General features: G+C 35.2%; 1 protein-coding gene across 1 annotated transcript in view; it reads right to left on the bottom strand.

Annotated features, from left to right (window-relative positions):
- Positions 1 to 8,916, bottom strand: part of pik3r3b (phosphoinositide-3-kinase, regulatory subunit 3b (gamma)) — a 197,161-nt gene extending 188,245 nt beyond the window's left edge. Inside the window, exon 1 of the mRNA XM_067374821.1 lies at positions 8,592 to 8,916. Coding sequence (XP_067230922.1) covers positions 8,592 to 8,916 — 325 coding nt within the window. The remainder of the gene's footprint in view (positions 1 to 8,591) is intronic.
- Positions 8,917 to 26,510: the final 17,594 nt, after the last annotated feature.

The raw sequence follows: 26,510 nt of genomic DNA, 5'->3' as shown, positions 1-26,510 counted from the left end.
TATTGAGATGCCATTTTAGCCGTTTTGTGCTTTTCTCTAAATTTCAGAAAACCAGTCAAATCCCGAGCCACAGCATAGAAAGAAGGATAGAAACAGATTTATAGCGCAACATTCTCCCAAGTGAAGGCAGTGTTTATCATCATCCTCGGGCTTCATGGAAAACAAGCAAGACAGAAAATACACAACAGCAGGATAAAATGGCACACAAAGACTAGGCTTTCGTCCTCTTGGCACTGAGTGGTATGGTGGAGATGGATTTTCTGAGTGATATGACTGAGAGGGTCTGCACCAGCCCTCGTTGAAATGCTTAAAGCGAAATCCGTCAAACGTCTGTTCAGAAATGCACATGGGACAAAGCACTCTAATGCCAAACAGATGCAAGAAAAGAGATGCCTACCTGCATTGCAAATGATGTGTAAAATGAAACATGTCATGTAAATGTATAATGATTACATGCCTGTTTCTGGTTTTGACAATGCCAATATAAAAGCTAGTGGGAATTCTGTATGTTGATTTGAAATTTGAATAACTTTTAATTGGTACAAAAATAATGATGACTTCACTACATATTCTAGAGACACCAGACCTACTTCTGAACGTGGACGGGAGGTGCAAAGGCCCTGTAGACAAAGCACTCTGAAGTCCATTATTTAATGTCTAATTGTCAATAGTGTAGCGATGTATGAAAAGCACAGCTCACACACAGAAGTCACTTTAAAACAAAGCAGCTTTTTGTAGGTAAATGTGGCTAATTTGTTATCCCGTAGCAGAATTTGACTGGGAAATATTATTTGGTTGGGAAAAATTCCAATGTGTTGATTACTGCATTGAGCCCATAAAATAGCAAAAATGTTCCACAACTTAATTAGGGGAAACAAATGTATTGAAATATCTTGTATGTTTCACCCAACAAATTAACATTCACTTCAGTGGCTACAGTTGATCATGAATAGCAGTGTTTTTATTACATGTCATCCTCATGGCTATGACTACAGGCCATCAATTCACAGTTCATTGTCATCTCTAGAAAATAACATTCGAAACACTGGCTCTTTCTGGCTAAGACAATGAAATTCTAGTATATATGGGGGAATAAGTGTAAAATTCCTGTTAATATCCTATTTCCTAACTTCACCATTGCTGTCAGTGTTTGCCGTTTACAGCTTTTTGTTATGTGGGAATATAAAACCTTCTGAAGTGAGAAATCTTTAGCAAAAAAATATGTCTGATTTTCAAAACTGGCTTTCAGTTTTTATGTGCTTTCTCCAAGTTCACCTGGGTTGTGCAGGGCCACTTGGTTCAGAAATTGTGCTATAAAATTACAAACTCCTAATCAGAGTTTAAAAAGGTTACATTTTTTAAATCGCTCCACCACGTTTGCAGCTAATGTGGAACGGAGCGCAGCAAAGAAGTATGGAAGCCAACAAGTGTTCTGCCAAAGCTTTGGCGGAGTCTGAACCTCCCTGTCACATGGGAACATGAAGCACTACACAAGGGTAAATCAAGCAGAGCAGCATAAATGAAGCTTGTAACACTGAGTCTTAAAGGGGTCATAACATTAGAAATCAGATTGAACCCATTATTATCACTGACGCCATCTACACTGATGGATACAGTATATATAATGCCCGTTCAATTTCTGACGAGTTCTGACAGCAGGACAAATGGGAAATTAAATAAATATTCACTTTGACGCAAACTGTTTAAACAGCTTTATTGTTTCTCTGTACAGAGCCTAGAAGGACAACCACGTCAGAAACAAGTGCCTGGTTTATTTTTAATGGCGTCCTGGATCACGTTGAAAGATTATATGTTTGTTCAGAGCATTTGACTGCAGATTGTTTTGTAAACCAAGCTCAGTGTAATGGAGAGGTTCACAAAGAAACTTTTGTTGAAAGATGAAGCAGACAACTGTATTGGATCTGACAAAAGTTACATCAACACACTGTAAACCCTAACACTTAAAATAATTAATTGGTTTGAGTAGGACAAACTTAAATTAAATAAATTAGTTAAGGCAAATTAACTTATTTATTTAGCACTTTCTTTTTCTTTCTTTTGTAAGTAAACTGAACTGTTTCATTGTTTTGAGTGTTATGAACTTATTTCTTTTAATTTAGATTAACTTAAGTTTAACTGAAACTGGGCTGGGATTTCCATTTCCCAGCATGCTTTGCCTATGGCACTTAAGTGTTATATAATATATTTTTGTGCAAGATTAATGTTAAGTGGGAGATTTAGTAGTGATTAATGTTTTGTTATGCTAATTTAGAAGAGTTTCTGTTAATATGGATTTTTGGAGAGTTACCATCATGATATCAAGTGATGAATACAGCTTGATTTGAGAGCAAGTATGTTAAATGCTCTGTATTGCTGCATTCATTCAGCAAGTGCTATTCCATGTTATTTTTAACATGTTAGCAAACTACAAGTTAGCATTTTCTAAGGATTGTAAATGCAATGCTATTTTTTTTTTTTTTTTTTGCAGTGAACACTTTCAATGTAAATTGTAAATGGGATATAAAACTATGTTCTTTCTAAATAGGATTCATTTTACATTTGACGTTCTTTCTTGAAACAGGATTAGCCTATCATTATTCTTCCTCCTGAATCTTAATCAAGGCTAACTCTGATGTGAAGTATCAGACATGACCTGTACATGATGTAAACAAAATTCTTAACTTAAACAACAAACATTCACAATATAATAAAAGAATTTGTCCGCTCTTCTCCTGAGCGCAATTCGACCTTTGAGGTTTGATGTTCGATATTGTTTAAAACGTCACTACTACCTGACAGATATCACTGAAATAGACATCATGAGGAATCACACCTGTTCCTGTGACAGCACTGGAATCTGTAAACAGCAAAAAAAGGATAATAAATTGGCCCACACTAACATTAAAATGATCATTTTGACAGCCTTAGTGCCCAGCCCTGGCATTGCAATGCTGGGGTTATTTCAAATGTAGAAAGAACATAATTTTTTGTCCTTAGTATACTCCATGGAGGACTCAGTTCCTCATTAAGCCTAGCTTCAAAACAGCCATGATGCCTGACCTGCACGTCTGGAAAACTGATCGCAGTAAGAGTTGCTCATGCTTCTTCCAGAGTCGCTTCGAAAACCATCATCCCACTTAGCAGCTCTCCAACTCATCTATTAACACATCACCATGTGCTTGATCAGAGCGTAACACCAAAAGTATCTTTCCTCATCAAACATAAGTCTGCACACTAGGCCTTTGAGAAATGAGAATCAAGTAATCAGGCATCAGTGATCAGTGATCAAAAGAGATGGATCTAAAGTCAACAACAAGGATAATGGTGAATGTAAAGATCATAGGCTTTGACTGATATTTTCACAATGCTGTTGAGCAGCTAATAAGTTGATCTTTGCCTCATTGTTGCCATGGAACATGTCAGTTTATTCATAGTGGTATAAAGACAAAGAGAAAAACCAGCTGTGGAATGCATCATCTCTGCACAGAAAGTTTGCCTGCCCAGCATTTGACAACCAATTGTATGTCCATGACATAGCGCTGTTATTAAGTAAAATGGGCCACGTTTTGTAACACTGGAGCAAATTTGCTCGAACACAAAATGTTAATGATGCCTCTGCAGAGAATGACAGAAGAAGAAGTGATTGAGAGAAGAGCCAAAAATAAAAGAGATGGCTGCTGATGAAGAAAGAAAAGAAACATATGGTGAATCTTGGAAAATCTCCATTTCAGCAACTATCTAGAGACAATATCAGGTCAGAACAGGCAACACCATGCTACATTGAGGGTTAAATGGATCAAAATTACTCCCTAAGTGGTAATGTCCTAGAGACATGGGAACAATTGTTATTGCCAGCTTTCCAACAATCAGTTTAGCTTTTTGTTGTTTGAAAAGTACAAAAACACATGAAATTGAATATTTACATGTGCTATACGAAAATCTGATTAAAACCTAATGTTTTGGAATATGTCTCAGTCTGCTGAATAGTCAAATCCAATTTTAAGTAGTTTTTGCTGATGTTGTTGTTGTTGTTAAGGATTTGTTTATAAAATTTTGGGGTCAGTATGTTTTTTTTTAGTAATTAGTACTTTTATTCAACAAGGATGCCTTAAACTGATGTCAGTAAAGTAATTTATGTTAATGTTAATGTTAAGTAATGTTTTTTTTTTTTTTTATGTTTTCAAAGAATCCTGAAAAAGATGTAACCCTGTTTCCACAGTGAGCAGCACAACTGCCTTCAACAATGACAATAATAAGAAATGTTTCTTAAGCATCAAATCAGAAGGATCATATGACACTGATTTACTAAATTACATTTTAAATATATTCAAACAGAAAACATATTTTAAATTGCAATATTTCACAATCTTAAATAAAAAAAAATTATACAGACTCCAAACTTTTGAACGACAGTGTACGTTGTATCATATAAAATGTGCAATATTATACAGAGCTGTGTCCAAATACACTTATTTTCACTCACCCTTTTCTTGTATACCAAATGTGAATATTGAATGAGTCAGCAGTTCCATCTGAGTGAACACTGACCGGCATATTTGTGGATTTTGGAAATTTCACATCAATTCAAATATAAAATAAAACAAATTTAAAGGAACACTCCACTTTTTTTGAAAATAGGCTCATTTCCTAGCCATATAGGCCTAGAAAATCGCAACTTTTTATTTTCCGTCGGTCTTAGTACACGATTTAACTACAGAAGAGTCAAGTTTTAAATAGGAAAAATATCAAAACTCTTTGGTCATTTTTAAACGCGATGCTAACGGTCTAATCAGATTCAATGAACTATGCTAAGCTATGCTAAAAGTGGTACCGTCAGAACCGGAGATTGGCTGAATGGATTCGAAAACGGTAAAACTCAACTGTTTAACTCTAGGGGAGTTGAAAAATGAGCCTATTTTCAAAAAAAGTGGAGTGTTGGGAACTGAAATACATGCTATATTATTACTGTTTTAAGTTTAAAATTATTCTAAATATTAAATGCATTTATAACATTATTTAATTATTATTTAATATTGATATTAATTCAAAATTCAGGCCACAGGGCTTAACATAATATCCTGTTATCCATATTCAGTCCTAAATAATTTTGCATGCTTAAAATTTAGTCAGTAGACTCTGTATGTAGGTCAACCACACTTCTAGGCTCTGATGATATAAAAATGTATCTTTAATAATATGAAAATAATACATCAATGTAACAAGTTCAAAGTCTATGTCAATGTTCTGAACTTTTTGTTTCATTTTCACTGTTCCAAAAGCTCTGTAATGCATGATTTAAAAAAAATAAAAAAATTAATTAAACGGACCAATTTTATCGATTCGATAATCTTGACAATTTGCTAAGCTCAAAAAACTCTCTTCAATCAGGGTAAGTGTTCGTCAGTGTTCCACAAGGATCTCTTGGCACAGGGTGAGTCTAATGATTGGCTGACTGTCAGCCATCCAATGCACCAGTGATCAATTATTCAACAGAACTGCATGTTTTTGCCTCTCCCGACACTAAGGAATGGCTTTGCTATGCTGTTTATCATCATCCCTGTGCCTTGGCTGAAACAAAGGAACTCAATAAGTCACTAAAAGAGGATCTACAGTGAATAAAACACATACATAGTATAAATACAACCTAAACCTTCACCATAAAAGAGACATGCACCCTAGACAGTAAGAGAGAAAAGCACTCTTGGAAAAACCAGGGTTGACTGTCTGACCTAGTTAGCATATGAACACCCCCACAAGCAGACTGTACCACAATCAGAAACACAGGGACAATGCAGGCCCCATAAAGAGCTTAACACAACATTTTAAATATAATTTTGTCTTTTTTTAAAGTCGTCATTTGTGCAGGTACTTATGTCTTATCTTTTTTTTCAGAGATATTCACAAATCCTTGACAGATCCCTAAATTCAGCATTGGAAGTAACGTTTCTAGTGGGAGCTGAAGTCTGTGATTTGCACACAATGTCCTCAAATTTCAAGTGAAGCGTTTTATTATAGGGTAGTGCTGCCTAATCTGAATGTGGGGAGGAGATAATTAGCCATCTTGCTCTGAAGATTGAGAGTATAATATTATGGATGCCATAGAGATGTGGTAATATTTTTCACTCCTTGATGATAGATACAATGTGTGTGTGTGTGTGTATATATAGTCTTTAAAAATTGTATGTGAAAAATGTAAATGTGTATGTATATATACACCACTACCCAATGTAAGGTTTGTGCCACAGCTGCCCTAAACTAACAGTATTGGTGATTACCAAAATAATTTTTATTAGGGATGTAACGATACCCTCATGTCATGATTCGATACATATCACGATACTGAACTCACGATATGATATTATAGCAATATTTCAAGATATATGGTAAAAGGTTAACAAAAAAATTACTGTTGATTAAAATGCTAAATTTGGTATTACATTGGGGGTGAGAATGAATAGGCTTGGACCCACAAATATTCCCTCATTGCATTACTATACATTATATATAGTAGTTCAATGTAGAACTGACACTAAAACTCTGTAAACTTGATTTTTTTCCCCTCCCAATTTTCATTTAGGGTGAACTATAAACAAGATGTATTGTCACTATCCACGATTAGGGCTGGGCGATATATCGCATGAGATTGTCACGTGCATTTCGTCAGTAAAGCCGGTTCCCTGATTATATCACGTTCATTATCGAAGGCGATTCATCTGCGATATGAACACGATATTGCGTGGCTTGTCAGTGAACTACGGCTCTGTCTATTAAATGCCACTCCATTTGAAAGCAGGTGATGGCAATTTAGCGGTAATCAGGGAACCGGCTTTACTGACGAAATCTCATGCGATATATCGCCCAGCCCTATCCACGATACATACTATTGCATTTTTGTATTGCGATACATATGACCCGATATATTGTTAGACCCCTATTTTTTATGTTTCTGTAATTGTTAGTCCACACCAATATGTGTAAGCTCTTTAGCCACAGTAGTGTTTCTAATGCTAAAATATTATTATTGTTGGGAATTAATGGATTCAAATATAGAAAAGTTTAAAGGTCCTATTCTTCGTGATCCCATGTTTCAAACTTTAGTTAGTGTGTAATGTTGTTGTTAGAGTATAAATAAAATCTGTAAAATGTTAAAGCTCAAAGTTCAATGCCAAGCGAGATATTTTATTTAACAGACGTCGCCTACATCGAACGGCCAGTTTGGACTACATCCCTCTACTTCCTTCTTTAATGACGTCACTAAAACAGTTTTTTGACTAACCTCCTCCCACAGGAATACACAAAAAAGGGGGCGTGGTCTTGTTGCGCTCCCACGGAGAAGAGCAAGAGTTGCGTTTGTAGAGTGTGTTTGTCGCCATGTGTCGAAACGCTGTTATTTTCATCCTGCAGTCCAATCATCTTTGTTTGGCCTTCCCAGGGACGCTGTACTTAGAGATCAATGGTTACAATTTATGTTTAACTCGGTTCCCGAAAATTATAATTGTGGTATCCTTACTGCAATAGTTAATGTTGGACTGCAGTGCACATAATGGCCACAAGAGGGGACTATGTTTATGTATATGGCTGTTTTCCGTATGAGGTACTCTTCTGAGTGAGAAAAAAAATAAATAAAAAAAAATAAAAACTCTTCTGAGTGAGTGCTAACTTTGTACATTTTCTGTCGCTGCTTGTGGAGATTAAAGAGTTCAGTCTCTCGGGAATTATTGTCTTTTGTGTTCATTCGGCACAACACCACAATAATCCACATGTAAAACTATGTGCAGCACACGTTATGGTAAGAGGCGTGACCTTTCCGGTCAAGGAGTGCTAAGCTGCTGTCGAATCACAACACAGGAACCGCAGGCACAATCAAAACTCGTTATGTATTTCTGAAGGAGGGACTTCATAGAACAAGGACGTCATCAGCCCGTTTTTATGACAGTGGAAACAGCGGTATACAGATAAGTAAATTATGTGAAAAATACTGTGTTTTTTTACACGCGAAACATGAACACGTTATATTGCACATTATAAACACAATCAAAGCTTCAAAAAACCATGAAAAACTGGACCTTTAACCAAAAGCAAGTCTTTGGGAACAACTAGAAACTATTTGGAAGTCAATAACAACAGAGACTGTGGAGAAGTACATAAAAACAATGCCAGAAAGAAATAACTGAAAATATAATTTTTTTTAACAGATTCAAAATATTTGTCTTTTTTCTTTGACAGGTGTTCTAATAAATTTGTTAAGCACATACATACATATGAAAATAAAATAAACACTATTTTAACACTATATACCATATATATATATATATATATACAATATATTATATATATATTATATATATATATATATATATATATATATATATATATATATATATATATATATATATATATATATATATGTGTGTGTGTGTGTGTGTGTGTGTATATATATATATATATATATATATATATATATATATATATATATATATATATATATATATATATATATATATATATATATATATATATTAGTGTTAAAATAGTGTTTATTTTACCTAATGTTGAGAAAATTTGAAATATACACACAATGGTACACTCACCCTCTGAAGCAGAGGCCCCCGGGGGCTGAGGCCCTACAGGTGTTGGTGGTACAGGTCTCGGCCAGGGCTTCCCTGAAGTAAGGCTCGTCCTCACGACCCCAACATACTCCACAAAGGTGCCAGGGAAGTTGCCCTTCTCCTTAGTGCGTTCATTGGTGCCATGCAGCCAGCCCTTTGGGCACTTCTCGTCACCCTCCTGATAATCAGACGTCAGCAGTGCCATCTTACTGACCATGAGGAGATCGCCAGGTTGCAGGGAGATATCATCACCCCTCTCCTGTTTGTACTCGAACAGTGCACGGTACTGGAAGCTGTCAGAACTCATGATTTTTTATTTACATGAGCTTAGAGGGTTTTCTGTGTTTGATGTTTGTTTAAAACTGACCTGGATGCAAGTTCTTGGTTTGAATCCTGAGTGCTAACTCACTTGGAAAGTCCTTGGGTTTAATCCTGAGAGCACAATGACATTAGTTTCTTGTAAGGGTTAAAACTCCAACAGTACCATATGTTGGGCAGAGGCCGTTATTGCGCAGTTCTAGATTTGGTCCATAAATAAAAAGTACAAATTTACTTGAAACGAATTCTAGCAGTCTGTGGCAAGATATAAAACAGGGTCAGAGAAAGCAAAAACAGCCCCATGAAGCGAGGGATGAACAGGCGATTGATGGTGCAGGACAGTGATAGCACAAATTTGGGGACACAGTGACCTGAAATCGGGACGTTGGGCTTTTCTGCAGCATTGGCACTAGTCCACATATAGAAATGAAACATTTATTGAAGTAACCTCTCAGTCCATTAGCAGGTGTGGTCAGAAAGATACTAGCATGGACATTGCCAGTCTATTTATCAAATGACTGAGCAAGAGCCTTGGTCATCTTCTTGTTAAAGACCTTAAAACCTGAAAGCATTTATTTTACAGTTAGTTTCATAAATTCTAACTCAATTCAACTTGATATTACAATCCTTGCATTAAAAGAGCAACTTTTGCATTTCATTAATAATAATAAAAATTTAAAAAAATCCTGCATTATTGGATTGTAGCTCATATGCAAAAAGCACTGTATTGCATGCATAGCATCACAACCTCTGTGTTAAACAGTCGCAGAGCAATACAATGTAAAATGACATGTAGCCTACATGTCTGACTTGCAGCGCGTGACTGGGACAGTGCCAACTTGTGTACAGCGTGCAGAAACTCGACTCGCGTGATATTGCTTACTATAACTTACCTACTGCCGCACTTCCCCAGACTGCCCAAAATAACAAGATGCACGTAGTCCAACATAAGAGGAACGAGCGAACATTTATAGTCTGTTTAGTTAAAACATGCGTTTAAAATATATTCCCAAACAACCTGCGTGGCTGAGTCAGACATCCAGCCAGACTAGTGCTGTAGTACGGTTCAGCCCAAGTGACGTCAGAGACCACGCCCCCACTGTCTGCTTATCACACCGTGGGACAAAGTTGGGAACTCGGATCTCCTCATGTAGCGGTAAAGATGTGAAGAACGCACTGCAGCGTGAAAATGTTGCGTCGTACTCTTCATCCGCCTAGGCACATTGTCAAGTTATATAATATTCGTCTGACGTGTGCAGATCACGTTAAAGGCACCCATCAACATATTATGTTCTCTAGACCAGGTTCCTTTACAGACCCAAAAAGAACCCCAGTATAAATACATTTTTACATAATAATAATATTCATGTTTTTTTATTTTATTTTATTTTATGTTTTGCAAAATATTTTCATTTTAAATTTTATTTTATAATACATTTCAAAAAGAACACCATTGATATTTTATTTTTTTGGTATAAGACATCTGCCATAATATTTTTAATTATTTAAGAAAAAGAAAAAGAAGAAGAAAGGACCTCTGTGTACCACTGATGACTGTAAATATCAAATATGTTCTTGTGAAAAGTTCAGAATCAGGTCAAACGTAATAGCGTAATAATAATCATGACTTAAAATGTTTTTCTTCGAATTTTTTTTTTTTTTTTAACTTTTGGTAAATAATATGCGTATGCTCAAATGTGTTTGTGGTGTATGGAACACATTTTATTACTTTTAATAATTGAACTTCAGACATTTTAAAGGTGCCTAGAATTAAAAATTGAATTTACCTCGGCATAGTTAAATAACAAGAGTTCAGTACATGGAAATGACATACAGTGTGTCTCAAACTACATTGTTTCCTCCTTCTTATATAAATCTCATTTGTTTAAATGACCTCCAAAGAACAGGCCAATCTCAAAATGACACTGACTGTTACGTAACAGTCGGGGTGTACGCCCCCAATATTTGCATATGCCAGCTCATGTTCAATGTAATGCAATTACACAAGGGCAGAACGTCTAGATGTGCACAGCTGAATCATCAGACTAGGTAAGCAAGCAAGAACAATAGCGAAAAATGGCAGACGGAGCAATAATAACTGACATGATCTTTGATAACATGATATTTTTTTTGATATTTGTAAATTGTCTTTCTAAATGTTTTGTTACCATTTTGTTAATGAGACAAGTGAGCCGTTGCTATTTTCATTTTTAAACACTTGCAGTCTGTATAATTCATAAACACAACTTCATTCTTTATAAATCTCTTCAATAGTGTAGCATTAGCCGTTAGCCACGGAGCACAGCCTCAAACTCATTCATAAACAAATGTAAACATCCAAATAAATACTATACTCACAAGAATCGATGTATGCATGATGAACACTTTGTAAAGATCCATTTTGAGGGTTATATTAGCTGTGTGAACTTTGTGTTTGCTGCTTAAGGCAGTTGAGCTAGAGCTCGCGGGGGAGGGGGAGCGGGAGATTTAAAGGGGCCGCACGCTTAATCAGTGCATATGTAATAATGGCTCAAAATAGGCAGTTAAAAAAATTAATAAAAAAAAAAATCTATGGGGTATTTTTGAGCTGAAACTTCACAGACACGTTCAGGGGACAGCTTAGACTTATATTACATCTTTTGAAAAGGCACCTCTAGGGCACCTTTAAAGGGTTAGTTCACCCAAAAATGAAAATTCTGTCATTAATTACTCACCCTCATGTTGTTCCATACCCATAAAGACTGATAGTTCACTGAGGCCTGAGTTGCAAATCTTTTGTTTCGAATCAGTGGTTCGGAGCACCTATCAAACTGCCAAAGTCACGTGAACCATTGAAATTTTGAAACACTTATGACGTAATGAAGCCTCGTTTACTGAAATCACGTGACTTTGGCACTCCAAACCACTGATTCGAAACAAAAGATTCATAAAGCTTTGAAGCTTCATGAAGCAGTGTTTTGAAATCGCCCATCACTAGATATTGTTGAATAAAGTCGTTATTTTGTTTTTTTGGCGCACAAAAAGTATTCTCATCGTTTCATAACATTAAGGTTGAACCACTGTAGTCACATGAACTGTTTTAAATATAACTTTAGTACCTTTCTGGGTGTTTGAAAATGTAAATTACCTTGCTGGCAATGCAGGCCTCACTGAGCCATTGGATTTTATGAAAAATATCTTAATTTGCGTTCCAAAGATGAATGGAGGTCATACGGGTGTGGAAAGATATGAGGGCAAGTAATTAATGACAGAATTTTCATTTTTGGGTGAACTAACCCTTTTAAGATTCATTAAATCAAAATGTTCTGTTTAGTGCTGTCAAATCGATTAATTGCATGTAACATAAAAGTTTGTGTTTACATTATATGTGTATGTATATATTATTAAATTTATAGGCTCTCTCTCTCTCTCTCTCTCTCTCTCTCTCTCTCTCTATATATATATATATATATATATATATATATATATATATATATATATATATATATATATATATGTGAGTTATATATATATATATATATATATATATATATATATATATATATATATGTATATATGTATATATAAAATGTAAATAAACATTTATGTTAGATGTGATTAATCATGATCGATTTGAATAGTGATTGAGAACTACCTACTTCTGTTACGTTTTACAAAAATGAATGAAACCAACACAAACACAAATATTTATATTTATATACTTTTTATAATGAAAATAAGAAATAATGTGAATGATGGTATAGTTTCTAAATAGTAATTTATATCTGTCATCAACTAACACGTAAAATAAATAACCCTATAGTTCATAGGCCTGGTCTAATCTGTTTGAATGTTCTCGTGCTGATTCATTTATCACAATCAGTGCATAATTCATGTATTTCAGATATCAAACTCTCTCAAACAGTAGAAAAATATTAGGCTTATAAATTTACATAAGTAGTCATTGCATCTGGAATACACAGTCAGTTAAACATCAGTCAAGTCAAGTGTTCATTGATGGGATTTCCATTTCTTTTATTCAACGCTTAACCAAAGCAAGACTATTGTAATTAAGAATTTAATCAGAAATAGTAATGAAGTATATGAAGAGTTTTGTTGCAAAACGAGATAAATCCGTTTTTTTAATTTTTCAAAAATCTTGTTTTTTGGTTGTGCATTCCAATTAATATCAATTCAACTGCAGTTGGTTTGTTTTGATTTAAACCTTCATAACTTAAAAAATACAGCTAAGTAGCACCATAAAACAAAATAATAACATGATAACATAATAATAAACATGTTTTGACAAAAATGTTAAAAACGGATTTATCTCGTTTTGCAACGAAACTCTTCATATATTTAATGTATATCTAAGAGACTCATTAAATATATAGGCACTAATGGTTATTCAGAAAATTAGCACATATCTATCTCTTAAACAGTTGTTCGCATCGCAGCTTTTTTTTTAAAGAATCATTCTACCTCTTCATTGCAGTAACCTGGCTTCACTTGTCATTGTCTACCCTTGGTACTTGGTGCAATACTTTTTAATTCTATAATGCAGGTAATTTCAAAGGTCATAAGGTCAAAAGTGTAATTCTGATACAAAAGGCACCTAAACTCAGTGCATGAAAATACAATAGTAAACACCAGGACCTTACACAAATGCAATGTGACAGAAATCAATTTGTGCTGCAGAATCGTAGATAAAAAGTAATCAAGATAAAGCACCCAATTGGGCATGAATGTATGCACACAATCTCTGGCACATGTGCTGATGCATACTGAGATGGTTCAAAGGTAATAAATAAATAGATAAAGTGTTTTTATTTATTTATTTAGTTAGTTAGTTAGTTAGTTAGTAGTAGTAGTAGTATCATTTTCCACTAGAGATGACAAATCAGAACATCAAGAAAAAAATCCCTGATGAAAATAGCAGCTCAGATAAAAATGCCTCGTGATCATTGTCTCTCAAATGAACCTGAAAGATGTGCAGCTGGGCTTTTTCCATAGCATATTGACATAGCTTAGACAGACATAAATTGTTTAGTTCTGCGATTAGCTTTTCTGCATTAACCTTCACGGCACCTACAGCCCTATATGCCCTCTTCACCAATTCCAACACTCAGTGACATGAAACTCCATTTCCTTTTCAATTGGTAAAAGCTGAGCTGAATGTAATAGCAATCTTCAGTCAGCATTTTGGCTGTTCTTCTGACCAGCTGCTTGTTTCCAAGCACAGAAATAAAACATGAATTTTATACTGAAGGGGAAAGTGATAGAATCAAGCCACTTAAATAAAATTCAAATAACCAATAATTTTAGACACAATGTGGCCATTCATAAATTGTTTATTTTACTTTTTACATTTTTTGGCATTAAAGAAAGAAAATAGATCCTTTAACGGCTGTTCATTGTTTAGAAGAACAGATAATTCCACATTTTACACTTGTCTTTACTACTTTTCTTACCTTGAATGTGGTAATTATGTTGCTTTCTATAGGGGATAAAAAAAAAAAAACCTCTCGGATTTCATCAAAAATACCTTAATTTGTGTTCCGAAGATGAACTAAGGTCTTTGGAATGACATCAGGGTGAGTAATGACAGAAATTTCATTTTTGGTTCAACTACCCCTTTAAGCATGCCAAATTTATGGACCTGCATTTCATTTAGAGATAACAGAACAACGCTGAAGCTAAAATTCAACACTTTCTTTTGAAGTGTATAGGTTTAGGCCTGTTCCTCTTGTGGGCTTCAAAGCTTTATCTATCCTGCACAAACCAAAGCAAAAACTAGTCCACACCATGCCAGATGTTTTTTATGAACACATCTGTTTTCATTTGTCAAACCCACCAACATTGAAAGCTGATAAAGAGAATAGAAATGGTTTGGATTATAGCAAACCTCCACCTACAATAATAAAACCACCTACAGTACATCTGCTTGGTGTAAAGCTGTTATATTGGTGATGTACATCTCAAATTCAGTTGTCTTTTTGTGTCTGTACTGTCAATATAAATGCATATACCTCCAAGAAAAATGCTGGATCTCATAATGGCAACCAATGCAGGTCCTGAAGTCCTCAGGGTTGACGTTTGTGTGAATGGTCTTATTTACTGCCCCTACAGTAGACATATGGGAGATATATTGCATCGATCAGAGGTATATTGGTGGCCCATGGTGTAAGACAAGTATAGAGAGATAGACACAGTCATATGTTTAGCAGAAGGTAATACAGATATTACGTTGGGAATGTCATTTTGGTCAAATTACTGTAGGGAATGTTTGTTTCGCTTATCACATGAAAACATGTGTCTTCAAGTGTAGGTGTTAGAAGAAAAGCTGCTGAAGTGTGTAATAGAAGCTCAGGCAGATTTTAGGTATCATTTTCAGGAGGTGGCAATCAAGCAAAGAGGCTTAACCTATGTTCTATATCTACAGAAGATCTGGTAAGAGCAGACTATAGGTAGACGTTGACATTTTTAAGCATGAGTGAACACATCTGGAATACGAAATAGCTAAACATTCAGTTTGGATTTGGGCCGAGATTTCCAGACAGCTTGATAGTGTTTGTAGGCTACTGATACTGACACTGTTGCTCTACGAAGTTTAATGTGTTGCAAACCAGTGAGATGATGCAGGCACACATGGCTACAGAATCATATTGCAATACCTTGTATCAGCTGCTTCATTATAAAAACTAACCCTTTGCATAAAATTTATTGGTAACACTTTACAGTAAGGTTCCATTTGTTAACTACATTAGTTAACATGAACTAACAATGAAAAAATGTTAATGCAATTTGCAATTTGTTAATGCAATAAATAATGTTGGGACCTTATTGTAAGTGTTACTATTTTAACCATCTAACGTTTATTCTCTAAGTTTATGGAAATAGAAGAATTTGCTCTCTTTATATAATATTGAGGACTCAATTTGTTATCTGATTCTCATATACAGACATTTTGTAAACACTGTTTTTTTTTTACTTTTTCTGTAAACACTAATTTAAAGGTGAAATATATTATATTTATTATGAGCATAAAGACAAAAGTATTGAAAGTTTTGTAAACTTTATAATTTTGAGCGCAGAATTTCCAAACTGAATAAGGTTATCTGTAAAAAATTCACATCCTGTGAATGCTTTTTATTTTAATCCCATCTTTGGCATTACCAACTTTAGTGCCTATTTTTATGTAATGTTGTTTACTTTACTTATGTTCTTCAATGATAAAATAATAATTATAATTAAAAAAAAATTAAAAAGTAATCCTATTCACACCCTTACATACATTTGTACAATAATATACTGAAAACATCACATTGGACATTCACATCCCAGAGAACGCAAGACAACGCAAAAAAAGAGAAAAAAAAAAACATGGTCTAGATATGCACAATGGTCAAACAGATCTATTGCAAGTTCACATAGACAAACAATGGGAAAGCAACATTTATAAAACCTTTTGCACAAACTTGACCAAGGTTGCATATACAGTGGTGTGAATAAGTGTTTGCCCCCTTCCTGATTTTTTTTTTTTTTTTTTTTTTCACACTTTAATGTTTCAGATCATCAAACAAATTTAAATACTAATCAAAGATAACACAAGTAAGCACAACATGCAGTTTTTAAATGAAGGTTTTTATTATGAAGGGAAAACAAAATCCAAACCCACGTAGTGAAAAAGTGCTTGCCCCCTAAACCTAATAACTGGTTGGGCCATCCTTGATTGCACCCTAACTGCAATCAAGCGTTTGTGATAACTTGCAATGAATCTGTTACAGCGCTGTGGAGGAATTTTGGCCCACTCATCTTTGCAGAATTGTTGTAATTCAGCCACATTGGAGGGTTTTCGAGCATAAACCACCTTTTTAAGGTCATGCCACAGCATCTCAACAGGATTGAGGTCAGGACTTTGACTAGGCCACTCCAAAGTCTTCATTTTGTTTTTCTTCTGCCATTCAGAGGTGGACTTGCTAGTGTGTTTTGGATCATTGTCCTGCTGTAGAACCCAAGTTTGCTTCAGCTTGAGGTCACGAACAGATGGCCGGACATTGTCCTTCAGGATTTTTTTGGTAGAAAGCAGAATGCATGGTTACATTTATCACAGCAAGTCTTCCAGGTCCTGAAGCAGCAAAACAGCCCCAAACCATCACACTACCAACACCATATTGGTATGATGTTCCTTTTCTAAAATGCTGTGTTACTTTTATGCCAGATGTAATGGGACACACACCTTCCAAAAAGTTCAACTTTTGTCTCATCAGTCCACAAAGTATTTTCCCCAAAGTCTTGGGGATTATCAAGATGTTTTCTGGCAAAAGATGAGCCTTTATGTTCTTTTTGCTCAGCAGTGGTTTTCGTCTTGGAACTCTGCCATGCAGGCCATTTTTGCCCAGTCACTTTCTTATGGTGGAGTCATGAACACTGACCTTATCTGAGGCAAGTGAGGCCTGCAGTTCTTTGGATGTTGTTTTGGGGTCTTTTGTCTCTTGGATGAGTCTAATATATATATATATATATATATATATATATATATATATATATATATAGTTTTGATCCTTCAGATATATATATATATATATATATATATATATATATATATATATATATATATATATATATATATATATATATATATATATTAAATGGCACCTATGAAACAGATTGGATGTCAATAACATAAAATTTCATTGATTCTTACATCTCTTCTGGCCACACATCATAATGTCAGTCATATTTTATAGCTGCATACAATTGCATTAATAGTGAAAAGTTACTCATCATACAAAGCTATGGAATAGTTTAAGAAGACTTGTAACAGTGCAAGGGTCACTTTTATGGTGTTTTTATGAAATCTTTCAAGCAAGTTGGTTATTGTATTGTATTTCATGAAAAAAAAAAATAGAATAAAGAAAGTCATGTATGAGTTTTTAACAACATGAGGGTGAGTATTCAATACATATTGTTTCAAAGCAACATCACAGAAAAGCATGATTCCCTGTTACAATTAGGAAGTTAAATCAAAAGTTGGCGTCATCTGAAGGATCAAAACTGAAGCTGGCACAATCTTAGCCTACCAGAATTTTTGGATGAAATATTCCATGTAGGTATATGGTTGTTCATGTATGAAAGAGGCTCCAGAAGCCTCTTACATCTTCAGCTGGCAATGTTTAAGGGAGTGGGTCGAAGGACAAAGACATTAGACTAGAGGACAGAGTGTCTGTAAAAAAAAGGACAAAAAAAAAAAGCACTGAAGAGGGGTCACCTACCGCCCGCAGCATCACTTGTAAAGAGCTGTTACCCAACCAAAATAAACATTATAAGGTGCAATGAATTGAAAGGAAAGTCACAGAAAGAGAAGGAAGACTGCTGCCAAGATTGGCCGCCGCAGGGGTGAGTGGATAAGAGAGGACAGCCAGAGCAAGGCAATGATGTCATCATAAGCCAGAAAAGAAAAAACAGATCATGAAGGGCATGAATGGGGTATGGTAGAGGTGTGTGGAGGACGTAATAACATAACAGGTCTCTTAACCTGTAGGATTCAAGTTTGGCCCTGTTAGCCCCTGCTGGTAAATATTGGAACTACACCATCTGGTTCCTAATAGCATCTTCTCCATTGCCGAACATTCAAAAGCAGCCATTTATTCTGATTACATTTTTTTTTTTTTTCAAACTACATATACATTGCTGATATTTTATTATATTATAGTAGATGGCAGATGTAGCTTACTCCTCCGTGAAAGGGTGTACAAATCCAAGAATAGTATGAGAGAAATATAACATCACCACTTTCTACAGAAGGTCAGTGTTATCATCACATGTTGAGCATATGTGTTCTCAGTGTGGGAGAGAGGCCAGACAGGATTCGTCTGGCGCTGAGAGAACCTAAGGGCTTTGAGTCGGCGCCATGACCTAGTAAATGTGTTCATCACAACACACGGTTCCTCATTGGGTTGAAAACATGACTGCTGATTGGACCATTGACACTGGCAATACTGGTTCATTTTGGTACCCAAAGAGATTATTCAAAATTTCAGTGTTTTAAATGCAAGTGTAAGACATGTGCAACTGAACAACTAGTGAAACAAAATGCATTGATATACAGTCAATCTAGTCCTACAAGAGTAGGATAGTGATGACAAAATCTTAATGTGAATGAGTGAACACTTTTTAAAGAACAACGATCATGCAACTTTATCATCAAAGATACAGATAATTTATATTATTAATATTACTTTGTAATTTGATTAATCATGACACTTGGAGCACAATGTCACTGTCAATAGATGGATTTAATGAGAAAACAATCCTTAATTTTTAAATAAATTAAACATTATTATTAACATTGTTATTTAATTAGATTACCAATTAAGAAGGATAACATGAAAAAAAAAAGAAGTAAAGTTATGTACAAACCCGATTCCAAATAAGTTGGGACACTGTACAAATTGTGAATAAAAACAGAATGCAATGATGTGGAGGTTTCAAATTTCAATATTTTATTCAGATTACAACATAAATGACATATTAAATGTTTAAACTGAGAAAATGTATCATTTTAAGGGAAAAATAACTTGATTTTTAAATTTCATGGCATCAACACATCTCAAAAAAGTTGGGACAAGGCCATGTTTACCACTGTGTGGCATCCCCTCTTCTTTTTATAACAGTCTGCAAACGTCTGGGGACTGAGGAGACAAGTTGCTCAAGTTTAGGAATAGGAATGTTGTCCCATTCTTGTCTAATACAGGCTTCTAGTTGCTCAACTGTCTTAGGTCTTCTTTGTCGCATCTTCCTCTTTATGATGCGCCAAATGTTTTCTATGGATGAAAGATCTGGACTGCAGGCTGGTCATTTTAGTATCTGGATCCTTCTTCTACACAGCCATGATGTTGTAATTGATGCAATATGTGGTCTGGCATTGTCATGTTGAAAAATGCAAGGTCTTCCCTGAAAGAGACGATGTCTGGATGGGAGCATATGTTGTTCTAGAAAGATATACCTTTCAGCATTGATGGTGCCTTTCCAGATGTGTAAGCTGCCCATGCCACACGCACTCATGTAACCCCATACATGCAGGCTTCTGAACTGAGCACCGATAACAACTTGGGTTGTCCTTGTCCTCTTTAGTCTGGATGACATGGCGTCCCAGTTTTCCAAAAAGAACTTCAAATTTTGATTCGTCTGACCACAGAACAGTTTTCCACTTTGCCACAGTCCATTTTAAATGAGCCTTGGCCCAGAGAAAACACCTGCGCTTCTGGATCATGTTTAGATATGGCTTCTTTTTTGACCTATAGAGTTTTCTGGAAGTATTCCTGAGTCCATGTTATGATTTCCATTACATACAGTAGCATTTCTGTATGTGATGTAGTGTCGTCTAAGGGGCTGAAGATTATGGCATCCAGTATGGTTTTCCGGCCTTGACCCTTACGCACAGAGATTGCTCCAGATTCTCTGAATCTTTGGATGATATTATGCACTGTAGATGATGATAACTTCAAACTCTTTGCAATTTTTCTCTGAGAAACTCCTTTCTGATATTGCTCCACTATTTTTCGCCGCAGCATTGGGGGAATCGGTGATCCTCTGCACATCTTGACTTCTGAGAGACACTGCCACTCTGAGAGGCTCTTTTTATACCCAATCATGTTGCCAATTGACCTAATAAGTTGCAAATTGGTCTTCCAGCTGTTCCTTGTATGTACATTTAACTTTTCTGACCTCTTATTGCTTCCTGTCCCAACTTTTTTGGAATGTGTAGCTCTCATGAAATTTAATGAAATCCAAAATGAGCCAATATTTAGCATGACATTTCGAAATGTCTCACTTTCAACATTTGATATGTTATCTATATTCTATTGTGAATAAAATATAAATTTATGAGATTTGTAAATTATTGCATTCCTTTTTTATTCACAATTTGTACAGTGTCCCAACTTTTTTGGAATCAGGTCTGTATGAATTTAGCAATAGAACAGTAAAAATATGATGTGATCAGTAAGTCTTATGTTTTTACATTGCTTAAATTATTTTGAGTTAAAGTAATTTCAACTTTTTAAATAACCTATATGAGATTCAACTAGATTTAATATAATAGCAAGTTTATAACTAGTTACTATAACTAGTTTAATACAATTTAAGTTGCTATACTAAAACTATAACTAGTTTAATATAATTTAAGTTGAAAGGGCTTGTACAGCCAATTAGATTTTTTAATTTAAGGCATCAACAGAATTTAAGTTCTTAAGTTGAATTAGGTGCACTTTAAAAAATATTTTCATATTCTGAGTTTCTGCTGATAAAACCAATCGCCTTCATTGTATTAACATTGTATTTAAACTTACTTTTTAAAGTTAAACCAACATTTTTTTTTTTTTTTTTTTTTTTACAGCGTGGACATTTTTTACAGTCTTTGTCAAAACTGCAAGTTTCATTCAGTAAAACTTTTCTGTGATGCCTGAACACTTTCCACATTCTGTCAGAGACTTTATTTTGTGTACACCCTGACAAGATGGTGCTCCATTTTTTATCTGCCATGATGTAGTGTTTTAGGGCCCTGTAGCATTGCATTTTACTTTGTTGTTGTGTTTGAGTTTTCCAATAGCTGATTTTCTCTCACTTTTTGCCTTTGTCTACTCCCTTCGGAGTTGCTGAAAAACAAAACTTCAAATGTTCTTAGGTGAGGTCATGAGGAGTGCAATGCTGTTTAAAGAGTTCTCAAGAATTCATCCAGGCATTCAACACTTCAGCCCCAACTCATCAAGAAACTGCTACTGTTGAGTTAACATGTTGATTTGTAAATTAATAATCACTTGTGGAAGACATGTCTCCGGATTCTGACAACTAGAGAGTGAACTTCAATCACACAACCTGCTCATTAGCAGTGATAAGTGGAGCACTCATCAAGTGGGATTGCACACTGTCACAGAGCACTTACTCTTACTCTCCAATAGCAGCTCTTTTATTTTCCCTTTCCCTTATTCTTTTGTTCTCATGCTTTTCTGCAGTGACACTCCATGTGTTTCCTCGCTCTCATCCTGTGCAATTACATTTCCAAACAATGCTTACCATGAAAAGAAGAAAGAACAAAACAACACCAGGGAATATATATATATATATATATATTAGTAATAAGACTTATTTTTTAAATAAATAAAAATCTTACCAACCCAGAACATTTGAACAGTAGAATGAACTAATTCAAAAATACGTTGGAATAGCATTGGGATGAGGAGACAGCCCACTTGTACAACATACCTTTAAATGACCTTTTTTTTCTTTCTGTCCAAGTTTATATGTATTTGCTGGACAAAGTGTTAAAACTGTTAGAAAGAATGAGCCATCTTTAGTATCATCAGACCTGGAAGAAAGAGAAGGCGAAAAGACAAGAGAGTGGAGTGTCCTTCTGCTCTGATGAAGTTGTGACGGACACAGATGGCTGCCTGGTTACATCCCAGCTGGCTCACATTGAAGGTGTCCTCTGCATAGGCTTGCCTCTGATTACCACTTTCAGAAAATAAATGTGTTTATGAATGAAAGTTGGATGTACTGTATATACGCTGACTTGCCTTGCAAAAGTTCAAACTGGAAACTTTTATATGGAATAGTACGTCATCATTTACACACAGTCATCTCATTCCAAACCTATATGACTTTCATTCTTTTTTCCATGGAGAACAAAAGGTGAAATATTAATTTATTTGAAATTCTTCCTCTTGTTACCGCAATTACCTTGTTTTACCTTGTTACCTCTGTTTTAATGGAATCTTATTTTGACATTCTTTTGTCTTCTTGTGCTTTTGTTCAGTTCCTGTTTTCTTGTTTCCATTATCATGTTGTTTGTTTCCGTAATACCTTTGTTTGTTACCATCAATTAATCACAATCACCTGTCTCTCATTAGCCCCTTGTCATTATTTAAACCCTCAGGCCCTGTCCACACGAACACGGGTATTTTCAAAACCGCAGCTTTTTCTATGCGGTTTGGCCATTCATCCACATGCAAACGCTGTATCCGGTCACTGAAACTGAACATTTTTGAAAACTCCATCCAGGGTGAAGATTTTTAGAAACTCTGGTTAAAGTGTTGTCGTGTAGACGGTGAAACTAAAGATTTTGGCTTGTTGTGACGTCGGAACCGGTAATAACCTTTTTTTCCAGGCTTCTGATTGGCCAACATGGCTTTACGGTTATTTCGTAAATACATCTACATCTACACGACAACGCTGTAACCAGAGTTTCTTAAAAAAGATGGTTTATAATTATTATTTTTTTCCTATTATTTTTAATGTTATTTTGTTTACACAATAAACTGTATTTAATTTAATTTAGTTTCTATGTAAAGGTGCCCTAGAACTTTTTTTAAAAAGATGTAATATAAGTCTAAGGTGTCCCCTGAATGTGTCTGTGAAGTTTCAGCTCAAAATACCCCATAGATTTTTTTAAATTCATTTTTTAACTGCCTATTTTGGGGCATCATTATAAATGAGCCGATTCAGGGCTACTGGCCCTTTAATTCTCGTGCTCCACGCCCATGGAGCTCACGCTTGCTTTGAACAGGGCATAAACAAAGTTTACACAGCTAATATAACCCTCAAATGGATCTTTACAAAGTGTTCGGCATGCATGCGTCGGATTATGTAAGTATTGCATACTGTTATATTGTTTACATTGATTCTGAATGAGTTTGAGGCTGTGCTCCATGGCTAACGGCTAATGATACACTGTTGGAGAGATTTATAAAGAATGAAGTTGTGTTTATGAATTATACAGACTGCAAGTGTTTAAAAATGAAAATAGTGACGGCTATTGTCTCCGTGAATACAGTAAGAAACAATGGTAACTTTAACCGCATTTAACAGTACATTAGCAACATGCTAACAAAACATTTAGAAAGACAGTTTACAAATATCACTAAAAATATCATGATATCATGGATCATGTCAGTTATTATTGCTCCATCTGCCATTTTCGCTATTGTTCTTGGTTGCTTACCTAGTCTGTTGATTCACCTGTGCACATCCAGACGTTTCTGGCTGCCCTTGTCTAATGCCGTTAATGTTGGGAACATGGGCTGGCATATGCAAATATATTGGGGCGTACATCCCGACTGTTACGTAACAGTCTGTGTTATGTTGAGATTTGCCTGTTCTTTGGAGGTCTTTTAAACAAATGAGAATTATATAAGGAGGAAACAATGGAGTTTGAGACTCACTGTCCATGTACTGAACTCTTGTTATTTGACTATGCCAAGATAAATTCAATTTTTCATTCAAGGGCACCTTTAAATCATAGTAATCTACTGTATCTTCTGTCACAGGAAGGTAAAACTAAGAACATTATTTGACACATTATTCTAAATATTTTACAAGTATAAGGGTTTTTTACAGTTAACTAAACCTAAACCATTAACTGGAATAAAAAATCAACATGTAAAAAAACGTAAACTTTTTTTATTTCATCTAGTTTCTAAGCTTTAACTTAACCTGATGCACTAAAATAACAAAGACAGAAATAAAAAAAAACAATATAGACATTTAAAATCAAAAACTAAAAGACATAAACACAAATTACTAAAACTTTTAACTAAAATTAAAATGAAAGCAGAAAAACAAAAAATCAAATCTAATCAAAATTTTAAACAAAAACTATAATAGTACCTCAATGATAAGTGTGTTAATCCCTGACAAGTACTGAATTGAGCTCTCTTTCTCGTCTTTTTGCACTTGAACAGTCAAAAACAGTCCGCTTTGGCGAGTAAAGTACAGTTGGTTGTCTTACATGAACATAAACAGATGTATATCAGTGTATTGGATCTGTGTATTGTAAGAGAAATGCTTACTTAATGCATTACAATTTAATTAAATTAGATTTCAGTCGACTAAATCTACTGTGACACTGCCCTGGCAGGAGTTTTCAAAGTTTGCGTGTGGTTTTGAAAATACCTGTGCTCATGTGGACAGGGCTTCAGTCATGATGTTTATTAAATCTGATTTTATCATTCATCTGCGTCAAGCCTCATTGAATCTGGATTATCAAGCCAGCATGTAACAGTTGCATTATACTGAAGAAAAAAAGCCCTAAATGTTTGTAATAACATGAGTAAACAGAAACAGAATTTTAATTTCAGGCAGAACTTTCAGTTTAAAAACATGAATCACTCTACCTTCCTGTAAGCAAATCAACTAATTAATGAGAGCCCTGCAAACGCTCTGTTAGGAAAACAGATGCTGGTACTCAGGGAGTCTTCCCAATCAACACTCATTAGCCGCTGGCTAATCAAAAGCTACCAAGTCCTGTGAAAATGTAAAAACGTTGTTCTTGTCACTCACCTTCAGCATAACATCCCTAAGGCAGAAAGATCAGCTGGTCGTGTCAGCAGTAAGTTTTTCTTTTTTGTGTGTGTGTCTACGTCTGTTATTCCCTCAGCTTCCTCTTCCAACATACACATGTAACAAGGGAAACTTACACATGATAAATATGTGATTATTTTGCATATTTTAAAAAGTCTTATTACCACCAGCATGAAGCTTTTAAAGTGTCTAATATATTTTTTTTATAAATAAACCATTGCCCTGGTGAGATAATCAGTGTCAAACCATTGACAGATTCCCCCTAGCTACTTTGGTTTTCAACAAATCTCAGATGATGCTTCCCTGAAGTTCATTAAAATTGCACAAAAAAAAAAAACAATTTAAACATGTCTCCTGCCATTTTACAATAGTGCCTATGGAAATGTTCATCATTAAAGCTAAATTTCCTTGCCCTGTACATTTATGTAGTTGAAGACTACTTCTTGCTGCCTTGGCTTTAAATGGCCCACAAATGAGCCCATGGAATCCCCCAGTGGGGGTCTACTTTTGCAGAGGCTGATCGAGGGTGTGCCCACAAGGCATATAATGTACTTGAGGGTTACTAGGGCTCTAATCACTGGAGAGAGTGATGCTGGAGGAGAGGTGTGTGCAGTCTCAGAGCTGATGAGCTATTCACTGCCTGTGTACTGCAGTGAGGGAACTTTCTGACCTAGTTGAGTATTGCCTTCAGTGCTGCTGCTAATGAGTAGAGATGTCACAGGCTGTTGCCCACATCCCAATTAGCCCTGCTTCTGCTTCAAATCAAGGAAAACTCTGCTTAACAGACAACAGATCTGCGGTCAAAGATTCCACAAGAGGTTACCACAGATTAAAGAACTGAGGATATCAGAATTTACAGTGCCTGGTAAAAAACAGTTGATCACAGCCGTGCTGATACTTGGAGAAACAGTATAGTTGCTAGTGTGGCATTGCTTTTATGCAACAGTTCAATGAATAAGATGTGCAGTGTTGCATCATTCATGAACAATTTGTTCATTTTGTGTCACATAAACGAAGATGCCGTTCTATTTCTCATGTTTTGTCTATAAGGATTTCCTAATTTAGTATTTAACCAAAGATTGGGAATTTGGCAATTTAAAATATAACATTTTAATTTAACTCTGAAATGAACAAACTGACTTAAAGATTGCCTGAATTACATTCATAGATCAAGCCAATAAAATCATTCGAACTTCCTATAAATAAAACGCATAGTGTTGTTTCATTGCTGAATGAATCAGTGAT

Source organism: Chanodichthys erythropterus, chromosome 21 (genome assembly GCF_024489055.1).
Source record: "Chanodichthys erythropterus isolate Z2021 chromosome 21, ASM2448905v1, whole genome shotgun sequence".
Classification (NCBI taxonomy): Eukaryota; Metazoa; Chordata; class Actinopteri; order Cypriniformes; family Xenocyprididae; genus Chanodichthys; species Chanodichthys erythropterus.
Note: the sequence above shows the minus strand (reverse complement) of the source record. Positions and strands in the feature narration are given on the sequence as shown.